At 45.1% G+C, this 17518-nt stretch overlaps 1 protein-coding gene across 1 annotated transcript in view; it reads left to right on the forward strand.

The window, feature by feature from the left end:
* Positions 1–15809, forward strand: part of LIMD1 (LIM domain containing 1) — a 36185-nt gene extending 20376 nt beyond the window's left edge. The window contains exons 3-8 of the mRNA XM_009571776.2: positions 3275–3342; positions 4601–4663; positions 6069–6199; positions 7849–7900; positions 8593–8661; positions 9616–15809. Of these exons, the coding sequence (XP_009570071.2) occupies positions 3275–3342; positions 4601–4663; positions 6069–6199; positions 7849–7900; positions 8593–8661; positions 9616–9753 (521 nt within the window). The 3' untranslated portion in view covers positions 9754–15809. The remainder of the gene's footprint in view (positions 1–3274; positions 3343–4600; positions 4664–6068; positions 6200–7848; positions 7901–8592; positions 8662–9615) is intronic.
* Positions 15810–17518: the final 1709 nt, after the last annotated feature.

Here is a 17518-nt window from a genome sequence, read left to right on the forward strand (position 1 = left end):
AATATGTGACTCCTTATATGCCATCTAAGTCCTCGGTCCTTCCATTCAGTGAAATTATGACGGCATCTCTGTGTTAAAGCAAAACCTGTGCCAGCTTCTGCAGGTGCACAGTCAAAAGTATCACTTTTGAGAGGGGTTTGCTTAATGTAAAGTCCTGTCCCATGGCAGGGAGCTCAATACAGGGACAGAAAGTGCTGCTGCCCCTTTCTGCACTGTGTGACAGTCCCAGCACAGTTTGCTTTCCTGGTGTGGCTGCAACCAGAATGTACATTTCCCAGCTCCACCGGGACAGTTCCCAGCACAGGCTGCGGAAGTGAGCTTTTCCTGCATCTTGCTTTCCCATATGTATGATGAGGAGATGCTTCCTCACCTCAGAGGGGTGGTGGGAAGAGAAGTCCCTCCTGATGTGGGCAGGGAGAGGCTGAGAGCAGCAGAAAAATAAATTGGCTCTGTTTCCATGCACCACTCCTGCAGCAGCTGCAGGGGTACCTAGTTACTTTTCTGGCAAATCTCCACTTACACTTCTGCCAGGGGCTTAAAGACGGTTGTGGAGAGGAGCTAAAAATAGTCAAAATGACTACTTCTTTCCTAAAGAAAGTAACTAAATCATCCTCTCCTTTCTCTCAAAGTGCTCTTGGTGTCAGTACCTGTTGATGGGCTCACATAATGCCAACATCCAAATTGTAAATCCTTTATAAGGGGGTTTATCCCCCTGCGGAATGAGCTTGCAACAGAAGCCCAGACACAGCACACCGGCTGTGGCACCTCCTGTGAAGGTCTGTTGCCATCAATCTTGACCTGCTAATGTCACAGGTTTAAAAATATCCTGGGTGCAGAATGGCCAGTAAATGATAAATTTGTCACCATGGAAAAATGATGTGGTGGCAGCAATCCAAACCTCATCCCCTCTGCTGCGACGGCTGCTGCCTGTGCATGAGCCATCATCGAAAGAAGTGTCTCCTCATTGCAACACTCCACGCGTGTGTTTTTCCTCACCACTGCCAGCTGGTCTTTAAGGAGAGACATTGCATACAGGTTGGAAGTTGCTTGGGCACCTGCCCATCACGTTAAAACTATACTAAATTACCATGTAATTTAAAATCAAAGTTAAATGGGTTTTTTGCTTGTTTTTGGTTTTTAGGAGTGCCAAATCCCAATGCTGTACTCAGATCAGTGGGAGATATTCAGGGATACTTCTTACTTCATTAGGTTTGTTGTTAACTCGCTTAGGACCACCTTTGACAAGGGTGCTGCAAATCTCATGTATCCTCATGCCTCTTCTTCCCCTCCTTAGAATTTGGGACTTTCTGACTGATGGTAAGCATGCTGGGCTTACCTGAGAACAGGGAGGGGTTATCATACAAATATACACCCTGGGTTATGGGTTACAGAGCTAATTAGATACCTTTTATTTTGAGCTCTGAGTCCTGTTTTGGTGTCGACAACATTGGCAAAGCATCAAGGTGTGAGAGAGAAATTAGTGGGACACTGTCAGGTCTGTCAGGTTTTCTTCCGTGTCCCACTCGACGTCTGCATTGGTGCAAGGGTGGTCTGGCCTCCAAGTAATGTGGTTGTCCTCAGTGGCGATTAGGGCAGAATGGATGATGATGAGTGTGTAGCGGCAACGGGCTTCTGGCTCGTGTCATCCAGTAAACACATGGCTGCTGCTGCTTAACCATGAAGCTGCTGCACGTGCAAACCGTGGCTTGTTCATTGAGAAACACACTGCCACATCGTCCACTCATCTTGCTGAAGCCTGAGCAGGGTACTAAAGGCTACTGGTAAAATGTTGATCTGGCTGAATTGAATGGAAAAGCTTTAGAGCTTCACTGGAGCATCTCCATTTCTCGAGAAGCAGCGCGAGTTGTTTCCCAGCCTGAGAGTGCCCTCTGGTGTGCGCAGGAGATGTCAAAGCTCTTAATTTATTGAGCTGGTTTTACCTGGCTTTCTCCTTTTCTTAATACTTTGCAGACAATGTGGATAATCATCAAAGGCTGCCAGGTAGGTGCATGCTATAAAGCACTGAAAGGTGAGCTCCAGACTAGTCCTATGTGTTGTCCACATCAACCTAGCAGCTGATGATAATTTTTTTAGAATTATACAAGCGTATCAAGCAGAAGGCTTCTGGGTCATCATGTCTCTGTTCCAGTTTCCTTCCAGCAATGCCTGGGAGGTCCCCAAAACCAGCTTGTGGCAGGTCCTACTCTGGCTGTGCTTGGGCAGCACTGGCTTCCCTGGCCCAGGTGCTGCCTTTGGGCACTCACTTGGGGCCCCTTGACTAAGCGGAACAAGCAAGGTTGCTCCAGTGCTAGGCTGCATTTTAGTCCCCTGCCTGAACAGGGAAACTGGGCTGAGAAGGGGTAGGAGCAGCTTTTTATGAACAAACAAAACCTAGCCTTTTTCTCCAGGGGGAAGACAGGGCATTTAGAAGAAGCGGTGGCAGCATGAGCATGTGTTGCCATAGTTATGTGGAACTGAAAACAGAGAGTGAATGTGAGGCTTAAACACAAAAGCTGCAGTAAATATAAATCGTCCCCATGTATGGAGTCCTTTCGTGGAAAAACTTTGTCATCTTACCTCTGTTAGGACATTCTGGTTTCAAAAAAGTATTTTTTAAAAAGGTTGTCAGATTTTTATATAACAATAAATTTGCTGGTAGGAAGCAGAGAAAAACATATTCAGTGTTCCAGTACTGCACTGTGCTGGATGCAGACCGTGTGGTTGGGTATTGCAGTGGCGTATCTGTCAGCTGCTGGTTGAAGGTACTTTCTAATGAAACAGCATGGGAAGTGACATTTTGAGGAATGATGTAAAATATGGATCATCATGTCCTTTCATAATATAAATAAATAAATAAATATAATATTCATAATATAAATAAAATACGCATGTCCTTTCATCTCCTTGCTCCTCTCCTGAGGTGCTTTCCAGCATGAGTCAGAGTACCCTCCCTCACTCTTGCCAGGTTATTTCGTGTTGCAATCTGCCAGAAGGTGGTCCAGATGTGCAATGCTACCTTCTCCTGCTTGGAGGTGGCACTGTTGTCTGGCTCTAGTGGCTGGTATTCATCAGCAACCACTGGTGGAAGAGGAGATGGAATTAGTCACGCTGAAGGCTGGCAAGATCTGTGCTGGAGTTGAGTGCTTTTCTCTAGCTGTGCAGCGTCTGTGCTCAGACATCCTTGTCATTGTTTGCTTCTCAGCAGATGATTTTTGCTCACATTTTTTCCTCGCTCTCTGCTGATCTTTCTCTTCTGTCTGTGTTTTTTCCTCAGGTCGAAAACTGAGGGGAAAAGCCTTTTATTTTGTCAATGGCAAGGTGTTCTGTGAAGAAGATTTCCTGGTAAGTGAACAGCTGACCCTTGTGGTGGCATGTCCCATCCTCTCTGGGAGATATGCAGACTTACTGCAGTTCTAGTCAAGCATCCTGCCTGGCCCTTCCATTCCCACTTTATCCAGGGCCAGCCTGGCTGTGGTGGCTGCCCATGTGGGTGCTGAAAGTAGCCAAGTGAAAAAACACGGTTTTGCAGTACAGAGGCTGTAGTTAAAGCTATAGCCTCCTGCTCCTTCAAAGTTTGTCTCTGTGGCCATGCTGTGGAGACAGGAGTGAGATCAACAGCTGCAGAATAATTAAGAAGTGAATGTCATTTTCCAATTAACTGGTTTTGCTTGGGTATCTTAATGAATATTTTTTGATTGCCCACAATGGACTTTCTGTGAACATGCCTGAGCAGGGAGCAACCCCGTGGTCCTCTCCTTGGTAGAGGTGGAAAGCCATGTACCCCTCTTCCCTTGAGTCCATGTAGGTTAAGCCTTCACTGAGACTTGAAAAAGCCATTTATGTCTACTTATTGGGGAAGTCTAGTGATTTCTCTTAGAAGGAAGAGCATTAATCTTCTTTGCTCTCATTGGTATATTCTGCACAGGCTGGAAATTGAAAGATGGGTTTAATGCATCTAAAGTATTTCATTTTTCCAGTTTGAGTTTCCACCATTCAGATGGGACTGAAACTTTAGACAGACAGATGATGTGTTCTGCGTGAGGTACCTGTTGTGGACGTAACAGGCAGTTCCTTACCATTAGGTCTTAGCAACAGCAGCAAAAAAAGGTGCTATAGCCAAACTTGAACATTATTCTACATAGCTGGGATGATGCCACTGACCTCAGAGAATCTCCAATAGACCCAAAATGGTGTAACTAAAGGAAGAATTTTCTTTCCAAGCCTGTGTATACAGAAATTGTGATATGAATGACATAAATACAAGTAAGTTCCTGGTGTGTAAATTCACATGGTCAAACAAGAATGTAAGCCTTTTTAGTAATTACCTTATTTGTTTGTGCATTTATGATATTTACTTATATACTTAATTAAATTTAGGACGTAAAAGTTATAGGAATTCTGAACAGTGGAAGTCTGATGTCTTTATAGAATATCCTCTGGGGACCCATCTACAGTTCTGTGTACTGAAAAAAGCACTGGAAAGTTTAGCTTGTGCAAGGAGTACAGCATAAGGCCAAGCAAATAACACCCCATAATATGCTGTTGTTTATGCTTGACTAGCCTTGTGAAATTTTAAGCCAATTCTTTTTTGTCCTTGCAGTATTCTGGTTTCCAGCAGTCAGCTGACAGGTGTTTCATTTGTGGTCATTTGATAATGGACATGGTAAGTGATAATTGCTTTAGGAGAAAAAATCCAACAGCTTTTAAGAAGAATGCATCAAAAGCAAAATATAATCATCTCCAGTACTGTCTGTTGTCATCTGGTAGCCTGCCTAGTGTGAGATTGGTAGCAGAAAGAAAATCCACTAAGCCTTTTGTTGATATTTGCGAGGAAGTGAAGCTGGCACCCTGCTGTATGCAATGCAGAGACTTTGCTCTCCCTGTTTGCAGCGCAAATTGAAAATCAGAGCCTTCAACTCTTTCATCCCCTTTCAGCATATTCGTAATCCTCTTGAATGCTTTCTGCTCAGAACTGCTGTGGCTCTGCAGTGCTCCCTTGCTATGGGGTATCAGTGTGGCTCTGCTGAGCCTGTCTTTCCTGTAGTCAAGCTGTGGCTTCCCATGAACGAAGCTGCTGTCTTGTTGCTTCTTATTGTGGGTGCTGGAAGGTGTTGGGCTGATACCTTGGGGAATAGGTTCAACCCAGAGTACGTGATCAAGACCTCAGTTCAGATCTGTCCAAGTCCTTGAAAACTGTTCAGTAGTTGTGTGGACAATTAGCTGAAGAAGGCAGTTGTCCTTAGCCTACAACGGGTACCATCCATTCAGTATTTGCATGAAGTGTGTCACAGCTTGGGGGATCAGCTGGTCTCTGGAAGGCAGCATTCGGTTGTGGGTCATTCAGAGGAAGTCAGATTCGTGGTTTTGTAGCTGATGAGTTACTGCTGAGGCAAATGAAGTTAGGAATTTGAGTGGTTAATCTCACAAGATTTTCTAATGTTTATTGTTAAGTTTGCTTGCCTGCTTACACTGGAAAGCATTAAAATTGGAAAAGCTGTTTTATACTCAGAAGTGGTATTCCAGGTAGTAATTACTGCCCTAAAGCCAGCAGGTGAGTTGCAACTATTGAATTCAATACAGTTCCCATAGTCTGTGTTAATTAGAAAGCCAGACTAGCAAGTATAAAGCTCTTGGATCTCTAAGGCAGTATGGAAACCTAGCAATAGTATTTGTTTCATCTTCTCATGGAGAATATGAAGATGTGTTTCCTTTTGTTGGCCTCGTACGTCTTGCCTCGTGATCCTGATTCTCCAACTGTAGGCTTCAGAAATTGCTTTTTTTCCTTTAAATTCTGTCACTTCGGTCCTTTGTAATGCTAAATACCTTGATTGAAACTCTAAATTGTTTCCTTAGCTGTGCTAGTAATGCATTTTTCTGGAACCAGGTGATATATATTGATTCCGGCTGCCCTTTCCATCCCTGTTAACTCATTTTTTTGATGAGATGCACCAAAAAAGATAGCCCCGCTGATGAATATACAGCATTGTCTGCTGTAAAGCTGTGTGTTCATTATTTTCACCTTTATTGGCTATTCACATGCTTTTTTTTCATCTCTTGGTTTGTTCCAGATCCTGCAGGCTCTAGGGAAATCATATCATCCAGGCTGCTTCCGATGTGTGGTCTGCAATGAGTGTCTGGATGGTGTGCCATTCACTGTAGACTCTGAAAATAAAATCTACTGTGTCAGAGATTACCACAAGTAAGGACAAAATAAACAGCAGAGATGCTGCAATGAACAAGCCTCTAATTTAGCTTTTCAGCTAATTAGGAAGCATGGATTAGTTAGTTAAAGATAGGATTACAAAGTGGAATTTTGAGGATGGGGCTAGACCCTAGAAATTCTTGGTGTCTCTTGTCTTGCCCTGCCATTGACTTACTGTGTAACTCTGAGGATATCACTTAACCCCTGGGCTTCAGTTGCCCCTTCTGCAAAACAGAGATAGTGAGCAATACTGCTCATGAAGTGTTCAGTGATGTAAGAAATCAGTCCACTCTAAATTAAGACTGTGAATGCCCGTTGAAATCAACGTGAATTGCTTTCTGAATACTTGCAGAACTGAGTTTGACTTTTAAAGAATGCTTTTAGCAATCAAAGTGAAGCTTGTATTCCACTCTAAATTAAACAACAAATAAATCCACTTAAAAACCCACTTGTCATTTAGTAAAATGCTCTTAGCTGGTAATTATGATATTAGAGCTGCATACATTTTGAGTGTCCATTTGGCTCACTTTGCTCCTTCCTGCATTTTCTGAGCAGGCAGAGAATTAAGTGTTGCTCAGGCAGCCCTGGGAACTGTTCTGTGTTGTGCCAAGGTTAGAGTTGCCTCCGTGTGCCACCGTTGTTCTGAAATGATGCACATTTCCTTGCTATTTCATTTAATTATTTATTTATCTTTGTTGTGATTTAACCCCAGCCAGCAATTTAGCAGCACGCAGCTGCTCACTCACCCCAAAGCCCCAGTGGGATGGAGAGGAGAATGAAAGAAGTAAAGCTCGTGGGTTGAGATAAAGACAGTTTAATAGGACAGTGAAGGAAGAGATATTTAGAATAGTAATGGTAGTGAAAGAATATACAAAACAAGTGATGCACAATGCAATTGCTCACAACCCATTGACTGATGCCCATCTTATCTCTGAGCAGCACTCACAATCCGCTGGCCAACTGGCCATACGGTATAGAATATCCCTTTGGCCAGCCCATCCTGGCTGTGTTCCCACCTAGCCTCTTGTGCTCATGCTCACTAGCAGAGCAGGGAAACCTGAAAAGTCTTGGACTTCATATAAGTGCTACTTAGCAACAGCAAAAAAAACCATTAAGTATATTATCAACATTATTCTCATGCTAAATCCAAAACACAGCACTCTAACAGCTGCTAAGAAGACAATTAACTCTAGTCCAGCCAAAATGATGACAGTAAGCTGAAACAAGGAGGATGGTGTTATCTTGTGGTATAAGGCCTTGAGGAACTTTACCATGATGTTTTCTCTGAGGTTTTCTGCCCCAGTGCAAGGCTGCCATTTCTTTTAATGTTTTTTTCTGGGGATGGTTTTTCTCAGTTTCTCGTCATTCTTTCTTCCAAGTCTCTCACTAGCAGCCAAGAATTCTACAGTGGTTCTTGATTTTTTTTCTAGTACTAAATGTAAAATGTAAGATCTCTTTTTGCCTGAACTGAGCAATATGTGCCAAGCAGTACTTAAAATCAATCCTAAAATGAATTTGTGATCTCAGTATGTAGAGCTTCCCTGTGGATAAGTTATTTACAGCTTATCATCTTAGCACTGAGAACATAAAGGCCTCTGTTTTTATGTTGATCTATAACTTGTCTCCACTTTCTCATTGCTGTTCAGAGTTTTAGCTCCGAAATGTGCAGCATGTGGACTTCCCATTCTGCCCTCTGAGGTGAGAGCCTTTTATTTCATATCCCACCTTGGGAGGGAGCATCATGTCTCAGGCCTTGCTGTCTTTCACACCTGATCCCTATGTCAAGATGAATGTCCTTGGGGATGGGAAGAGATGATCACTTCCTCCAGCATGCAACCTTTTGACCTAGGCTCATGCACTGCCCTTGAGATGTGACATTTTTGCTTGATAATGAAGCTCATTTCTGCTGAGCCAGGCTGCCTTTTTTTTGTCTCCTGCATGGTTATACTGCTGTTAGTTTTATGTTCGGGATACCTTTCCTTCCTGTCGATAAATGCTGATGGTGCTCATGAGTGATGTCTGTGTGACCCCTCTGGGACAAACTGTTGTTTAATATTTGGAGGAGACAAATTTTGGGCAAAACCAATTTAAAATGCTGAGAAATATGATATATTGAAATTACCAGATCTTTAATGCCTGATTTGGGATAGATGTGCCTGTTAAGCGGAACTGAACATTTCTGGTGTTACACTTTAGAGGATGTCTGCAGTCAATGATGAAGATTTACTGTAAAAATAACTGCAGTTGGCAGGATTTATTTGTGGTGTCCATCCAGCAGCTCAAATGCATTTGTTTAACATCGACATTGCTGCAGGAAGCAATCTACAGAGTGCATGTGTCTGATCCTGCTGTAATCCTTTGTAATTTCTCTTTTGCTTGAATGTCTACAGGGGTCTGATGAGACCATTCGGGTTGTGTCCATGGACAAGGATTACCACGTGGAATGTTATCACTGCGAGGTAGGTCAGCAGCTTTCTCAGGGAGTGAGCACTTAATAGTGATAACTACTGTTATTTTTGAAATGGAAATAACTCTCCTCCTTTCAGATGGCAGTTTGCATTGTGCAACCTTTTCTGTCAGCAGCTGAGAAATTTTCACCTAGAGAACAAAAGTTTTTGCAGCAATGTCTCAGCTGTGATTTCATTTGCTATCCATAAAATTATGGGCAAAGACTTAATTATCACTTTTACACTTGGCAGTGTATTTGTTAATGAAGGAAACGTTGTGACTTAATAAGGTTCTGCTGCTGCCTTTCAGAAGCCTTGAGCTCCAGATCACATTAGTGTATCTGATTTCTAAGTCAGATTGTTCAAAAATGCTAAGATGATGACTGATTCTGTCTGGTGTAAGTTACCTTCAGTCTGACGGCAGATGAATGTGTCATTGGGCCTGGAGAAAAGATAAGGCTGCACAAAAAAATTCCAGGAGATGTCAGCTCTTAAACACCGTTTGGTCTCCATGCAGGGCTTCCCAGAAAGCCTACGTACTTTTGCTCTGTGAATTAAAATAAATTGATGTCTTCTCTCACTCTCCTCATATGTAGTGGAAAGAGGCCTCGATTCAGCAGGTCGGTTTCACATCAGTGCAACTGGAATTAATGTAATGTGAAGAAGTGAATCCTACCTGAGAGTGTAAGGAGACACGAACACATTTAAAATACATAGGGTTGCACCTCACCATGAGATAAAGCTTATTCAACAAAACTGCATAAGACAAGTTTGTACAAGGCTGCCCCTCAAAATGGCGATGTCAGATGCTTTCCTTCTCACGGTGAATGTTGAACTTACTAGGAAGCAGTTGTTGGCTGGATGTCTCCTGTCCTTGTCACAAAATGACCCTTCTGAAAGCCAGGCATTGCTAGATGCTGGAAAATGAACACTTGCTCTAATAATTTGTGCGGTCTCTCTTTGCAGGACTGTGGGATGGAACTGAATGATGAAGATGGACATCGCTGTTACCCGCTAGATGAACATTTGCTTTGTCACTCCTGTCATCTGAAACACGTAGAGAATGGCACTACGCCAGCATCTGTGTACCAGCACCACTACTAGCCAGCATGGCCAACATGAGAAAGCCTGTACAGAAGACTTGTTATGTGATCTTCCTCTCCTCACCCTCAGCTGATTTCCTGTGCATGTTTTTTGCCAGTCGGCACTGTTCCTGTAAAAGGATATGAGAGATTTTTGCTGGATTCCTAGAGTCTGTGTGCTTGTGACTTCCAGCTGTATCAAACCATGTCTACATGTGGCATGTTATCTAAACTGATCAGTGTACTCTTATGTGCCTTTTTCTGCTCTCTGGAGATTCCTCTTGGCTCATTCTGGAAGATTCTTCAGTGAAAGCACAACTTGCTGTCGTGCCTATGAACTCAGATTGTGCCTTGCACACTTAAAAAGCCAGGGGCTGACTTGCGGGCCTGGCCTACCTGCCGGGGACATCCTATCAGTCTACTGAGTGTTTCCTGACAAGCACATTTCATCATATTCCCTGAAGGACACCAACCTTTTAATACGAGTTTTTAGACACTTTCTCTTTTTTTACTTCTTTAGGAAAAGAAAAGAAAGGAGCCTGTGCAAAATAGCGTGCTCAGACCTTCCAGTTAATTCCCTGAACTTCAGTATCAAATCTGTCTGTAAAACACCAGCTCTCCAAGCATAAACCAGGCATGCTGGCTGGCAGGTGGAGGCCGACATCCCATTTCAAACAGAACAAAAAAATGGAACAAGCCAGGCTAGGCTGTGACTTGGGGCCTGCACTTGTGAGTCAGCATAATACACTGGGGTCAGTCTGCTGTGTCAGAGTCTGAATAGCGGATTATATCTGGAAAGGAAAGGTCATGATGCTGAAAGCGTGGACAATGGGAAAATCCAGTCTCACTCTTGTTTGCAGAGTTTGCTTTGGAAAAAAGCTATCCATACTCAGATGCTTGCCTGAGTTTTTCAGCTTGTCCCCACAGCTCAGCCCCCAGCCTGGCCACTCCTTTCCATGGTGTTTACCCAGCACAAAGCCATTTCATAATGGTGCTTATTTAGAGCTCTGGGAACAAACTCGAGATCATTATGAAGGCTTTGTTACACAGGGATTTAGAGTCCAGCTCCACAACCTGTACTCAAATAAGTACATTGATATAAACAGATTTCCTCCCATGAATAATAACAGCTTATCTGAGCAAGGGTTTAGCGAGTTTGGCCCTTGCTTTCTGTTCTGCTGAGAAAGCAGACAGGCAGATTTTTTTCTCTTTTTGACCCCCCCCTTGCTTTATAGTCAAAACATTCTGCTCCCCCAGTGTGTTACATATAAGATAGATGTGATGTGCCTGCGGTGCATGTTCTGTAGGTACCAAAGCTGTGCAGCCTCTTGTGTACAGGTACCAAGTTTTTGTTTAAGAAAAAGCTTTTATTTTAAAGTCTCAGATGCAATCAGGGATCCTACCTACCTTTTTTGACGTATTGTGTGGAAAACTAGTTAAATCTTTATGTATCCATTCTAAAGATGTACACTCAGCTCTGATTGATAGAGCACAGGATGACATTCTTGAGGATCTTTTTAGTGACGAAACTACAATAAAGTAGCTGAACAGTGGCACTGGGACTGGTGACATGAGCCTGTGCCGAGAATCCACCTCTTTTCCCGTAGCGTGAATGTAGCTAGATGGGTGCTTGAACTTCACACCATGTAGTCGGACTGCTTCACGTTCCTGTCTGGAGCAGCAAAGGTGCTGCCTGCAGCAAGCTGCCTGTCTCTGCCTGTACTAATAAATACCACAGGCCACTGTTTCGAGTGATGCAAGTTGCTGTGCTAGCTATTAAATGGAGGCACAAGGATCTGCTGTAAAGCACATGGAGACTAGTGGCCTTTTAGCACCCTCCTACACCTCTGTATTGGCTTGCCTTGGCCAAAGTGGGAACATCTGTAGCTGCCCAAGCCTTGGGAGCTTGTGGTTTTGGCATGGAGTTTGATTGGGCCAGCAGACCATCCAGCCTTCTGCCCCATCCAGCTGCAAGCTCCTCCGCCTGTTGCTGCTACACTTCGGTATGGGGATGATGGTACACAGCTGGAGGTCAGTCCTGCACTGGAAATCATCCAGAGCCCCAGTTTTCATATGGCTTGCGTCTGTGGTGCCATTTCTCCTGGGGACATGTAATCCCTCAGTGAGTCACCGAAATCTCTAAGGCAGGTGACTTCCTCACTGCAGTATGCATGGCTCTGGGGCAGGTGTAATTTGGAGAGTTTTAGCTGTGATTTTAGAGGAGGTAAAATTGACTCCAAATATGAGAGCTCCCTGGAGCTTTAAATTTGGCCTCCAAACGCTGGATAGTGAAGAGATGGGAACCCACACAAAATATAACTGGTGCTGTATCCAGACAATATGGACTGAGGGCAACAAAACAGCCAGGGCAGATCCTGCAGTGCTCTCACCTCGCATGCTGTGTCAGCTTGTGGCCTGCAGCGCAGCTGGGCCCAATGATGGGTGTCACAAGATGTGACTGTGATGTTAGGATTGTCTGAAGGAGTTGAGGTGGGAAATAACACCTGGTAAATAATTCAGGTGGTCCTGGGCAGGCAGTTCCCCTGTCTGAGCTTCTGTGGCAGCAAAGGCAATGAAGTAACAGTGGCTTCTGGAAACAAGCAGGAAACGCCATCCCTGACCTGTTGTTCGTTCTGTTTGTGAAAGCCCAGTTACTACATGGCTCATGCTTTTGCTGGCTCTTGATTTTTAGAGCAGCCCCTCAAGACCATTTTCAGTTCTCCTTTATAGGAAGATCTGAAAAACACTAGCAGGGCTGATATATCCTTTCTAAGCTGCAGTTTAAACTACTGTCTCACTTTTGCAGCCTTCATTACAACCCCAAAATAAGCAGACAAGGGGAGGGCAGTTTTCCTTCTGTGGAAAGCCTCAGCAGCCCGTTTGTGAAGCTGCCTTTGTATTAACAGATAAGTTTGGCCTCTGCTCCCACAGGGTGTCTTGTTACTCTTGTCAGGCGTCCCTTATCCCTCAGCACTGGGGAAATGAAGGCTGTCCTACTTTCAGTTTTGAGGTCCAGTATAAATTATTAAGTGCGAGTGCTTGCCTTTCCTTTATTTACGAAGAGCTAAAGATGACAATGTGAAGCTATTGAAAATGGAGCGTGTGAGTTGTTAGTTTTGAAGTTCAAGTGTCTGCTGCCTTGCCCTGCCTCCCCTGTGCGTGGCAACTTGCTCCGCTTTTATAGCTGGGAGTTTTAATTCATTTAAGCTCCTTATTATTCCTGCCTTTTCTCTTAGGCTGTGGGTGTCTGAGTCCGTGTTGCTTGGCCCTGGCTCTGCAGCTGTACTGATGGTGAGTCTGGTGGAGAGGCAGGGGCATTCTGCACAGGGAAGGATCCTCCTGCTTCTGATTCCCCGGCCAGGCATCTGTGGAGCTGCAAGCCCTCGCTACCTGCCTTCAGGCAGCTCCCACAAAGGGAAAAAATGGGCAGGCAGGTAGCTCTGGAGCTGGAGGCACGAGGCCTTGCACACCTTGCAGAATAATACCAGAATGTGTTAAATTCTCCTTGTCACTCGGCTGACAGACATTGAATTTTGCTGTTCACATGAACCTTGTTGTCTTTTTATTTATTAAGATGTGGAAACGTGCTATGAAAAGTTAGCCTTTATTCATCCCTCAGTGTGCTTTTCTGACTGGTTTTATAGTGAGGGACCACTGGAAGTCCCATTGTGCTGGTAATGAGTAACTTACATGCAAAGAGTTATTCAAGTGAATTCCCTGAAACCTGTTTTCAGGAGCCAGAGATTAATAGATTTTTTTTTTCTTTTAGATCATGCTGTTAAATTTCTATTGTTTAAAATGCAGAAACATTTAAATAGGAATTTTTGCATAAAAACCTGGGGAAGACCCCCAGTTATAGAAGCAGCAGCAACTTTTCTGTAATTTAAAGCATTAGAAACACCTAATCAAAGTTGTTTAGGATACTGCGCTAATGTTAAAAACAAGGAATGGCATTTCCAGACACCCTAGTGAGGAGCTTTTGATGAGGTCTGTGTGCCTTCAGTTTCTGAGTTTCATTTAAGGGCTTTTAAAATGTTTTCCCAGCCTCTCAGGGTTTAAATGAGTTTTTTTTGCTACGAAGTGGATAGCTCCTTGGTCTGGAAATGGTGAGGTCTCATCAGTGTCAGCTGTGCTATGGCAGAGGTGAAAGGGAGAAACTGGGCTTTTAAGAGCTGGTATGGGTCTGTTTGACCATTTGAAAGGAAGGGGTATCTTTGGCTGCTGAGAGAAGAATGTAACATATCTTCCAGTGCTTTCTTGTGCTGATTTATAGCACTGGGTGAATATTTGGCATCCCTGAATTTTAGTATTTGAGTCTGTTCGTAAGCACTGCTGCAACTGCCTCCTCTCCCTCCCGTGAGTTCAGAGCCCAGGGGTGCTCTTCCTCATTAATTTAGTCCTGATTTTGCACGTCTGTCTTTCCCTGGAAATGTTACCACTTCGTTATTTAAGTAACAGCGAAACCTGGTCCTTCCTTAAAGGAAAATGGACACACGCTCTCCATCCATACTTGAATGCTTTGACCTGATCCGCCAAATTACCTGAATATCAGCCTGCTGCTGGTCGATGCAAGCGGCAGCTTTGTACGCCGCTGCGGTTGCTAAGAAAATCACATGAAGGGCTCCATCTGCATTAAACAAAGTGCAGAGGCAGGCAATCCCACTGAAACCAGTAAGGCTGCATGTGTACATGAAAATCAATGTGTGTGCATGAGTCAGTGATTGATGAAGGGCAGACTGATTTTATTACAGACAAGACATACCTGTGGATGAAGCTGCAGTGGTGTAAAAGTTGCCTTGAAAAGATCACTGAAAGGCACTGTCATTTTTTTTGATTCAAGAAGCAAAAATATGTACTGAAGCAGTGGGGTTGCGTGAAGAAAGAAGAACGTGACTTTAAAAATACAGTAGCTGTAGGGAAAAGAGGGAGGGTGATTACAGAGAGCAGGGGAGCAGGTGGCATGGAGGAGATTTGCTCTTATTTGTTGTATTCCTGCACATTTATTAGTGGGGGGTTTGAGGAGAACCGCACTTGAAAATGCTGATCTGGACCGTGCTTCTCCATGTTGGCCTCACCTGCGTGCTCTGTGCCTGCTTTTGGGATTGTGTGCACTGTCGTGTCTGTGCACATGGACGTGCAGCATGTAGTGCCTGTGAGAGACCTGCCTTTCACACCTCTGTACGCCTGCCGAGTGTTTGTAGATGCATTTTGAGCAACCTTCTGTGCATCGGCAAAAGGACAACTTGATCCAGGCTTATTGCTGGAGTAGCATCTCTGGAGCCAATACCTGCGGGCAGGGAAGGGCTATAGCCAGACACGCATCCTTTTTCCCCCATCCTTTGAGGCCAGGCACCTGTGTCACTGGGAGGGGTTTTGCCTCCCTCTTCATACTGCATTTTGTGTTTATTTTTCTTTTCTGTCTCTGTGTCCTGCCGCTTGCTGGCTGCAGTGGCACGAGGTGTACTTACCAGAGCCAATCAGGCAGACATCTTCCTGCCATGAGGCCAGAGCTGCTCACCCATGCTAAGGAAAGAGGAAATTATGTTTTTCTGAGCAATAAAAACCCTCATCCTGCTTTCTTCCAGGGCAGCCAGAAGCTTGCGTGTCAATATGCATCAGTAGCCCACTAAGACAACATGAGAGACAGAAAGAAAATGTCATCATGTGAAAATACGTGGTGTGGAGCCCCTGAAGGCAGATGACAGGGATGCAGGGATGATCAGGCTGCAGTTCCCAGCCTTGCTGGCACCAACCCTCATCCCCACGCAGCAGGTCTGCAGTGCACGGCCAGATAGGGACCCTGGTGCACACGCGTGGGCTGTGGCTTTCTGTATCTGGCACGCAAATCCAGAGCCTGGCTAACGATACTGAACGGTACTAATTATTTTGTTTATGTTTCCTTCAAGGCTGAACTCCAGGAGAGAGTATTTTAGGATTTGTACTGGTATAACTAACCTTAGCCACCTGTGAACACAGTCCTCTTTTATTCTGCGCTGTTAAATATTTATAAAAAATGAAGGCTGGCAGCGAGGGTAAAGCCGCTGGCCTGTTGTGACTTCAGTGATTAAAGACAATACCATAAAGCAAAGCTCAGCGTCAAGTCTTTCCTAAAATTACAAAGATTCTCACCACCCAGAGTCCGCGGGGATGGAGTTGGGTTGTGAAATGGTGGTTTCCCTACTTCTACTTTTCTCGTCTCCCTCCACCTCAGTAGCTAAAGCAGGGACTGGCTTGGAGGCGGGGTGGGGGGATCTTTCTTAGTGGGGTTCACTGAGGGTTTCTAGTCCTTTGCAGATGGCTGGAATTTGCTGAGGCCACCCTGCTCCATTGTCCTTCTGGGGAGACCCTGGTCCCAGGGTGAGGAGCTTGGGAGGGATGTACTATGGGTGGGACCAGGCTGTGGTCAGGCACAGGGTGCTGTGATGTACTGGTGGTGGGGAGGGTTTGGGAAAGAGTTCCTGTGGTTCTTAGGTTCAATGAAGCCTATGGTGCCACCATAGGCTTCATTGCAATCACCAACCACACCACCTCATGTCTGAGGAGGGGATGCTAAAGTCTGAGCAGCACAGAGCTACCACCTAAAACAAAGTGAATAAATAGGATTACCTGTAATTATACCTTGGGATTCCCCCTCCTTGAGGTGAGAAGCCCCAAACTGAGGGATGATACCCAGAGGGCTGAATCCATCTGGAAATTAGGCAGCAGGTGCCCAGACCTGCTCTACACTGAACCCCCAGCCCTGGGCTCCCCACGAGTGCCCAGGTCAGGGTGCACAGGTGGGTGCCGGTCTCTTCTGCAGCAGTCAGCCCCGAGGGGTGCCTGTGGTGGGGGGTTGCCAAGGGCTTCACAGAAGAGCCCTTGGAATGCCACTCAACTCATAATGCAATGGGTGACTGAATGACTGATGGATCAGGCTCAAAGGGTCGTAGTAAATGGGGTTACATTGGGCTGGTGACCAGTCACTAGTGGGGTTCTGCAGGGATCCATCTTAGGGCTGGTACTCTTAATGTCATCGTAAATGAACAAGATACAGGACTTGAAATTTTACTAAGTAAGTTTGCAGATGACATGACACTGGGGAAGCTGTTGACACTCCTGAGGGCAAAGAGGCCCTAAAGAGTGATCTCTTCAAACTAGAGAGTTGGGCAATCGCCAACTACATGAAGTTTAAGAAGGGCAAGTGCTGGATTTTGCACCTGGGACACGGCAACCCCGAATGTACAGACTGGGGAGTGAGAGGCTGGAGAGCTGCCCTGTGGAAAGGAATCTGGGGGTTCTGGTCGACAGCAATGTGAACATGAGCCAGCAGTGAGCCTTGGCAGCCAAGAGGGCCAACCGTGTCCTGGGGTGCATCAAGCACAGCATTGCAAGCTGGTCGAGGGAGGAGGTTGTCCCGCTCTACTCTGCACTGGTGCCATCCCACCTCGAATACTGTGTGCAGTTGTGGATACCACAGTATAAAAAGGGTATAAAGCTACTGGAGGGCGTCCAGAAGAGGGACACAAAGTTGGTGGAAACTATATGAGAAGTGGCTAAAGTCACCTGATCTGTTCAGCCTGAAGGAGACTGATGGGAGACCTTACCACCAGAGGAGGAGGTGGAGGAGCAGGGGCTGATCTCTTTGGCCACCAATAAGGGAGTGGCAGGAAGATGTGCCAGGGGAGGTTTAGGTTGGACATAAGGAAGAGGTTCTTCACTGAGAGGGTGATGGAGCGCTGGAACAGGCTCCCCAGGGACAACATTCAAGAAGTGTCTGGGCAGTGCCCTCAGATACAGGGTGTGAACGT

The sequence above is a fragment of the Cuculus canorus genome, chromosome 2 (assembly GCF_017976375.1).
Source record: "Cuculus canorus isolate bCucCan1 chromosome 2, bCucCan1.pri, whole genome shotgun sequence".
Classification (NCBI taxonomy): domain Eukaryota; kingdom Metazoa; phylum Chordata; class Aves; order Cuculiformes; family Cuculidae; genus Cuculus; species Cuculus canorus.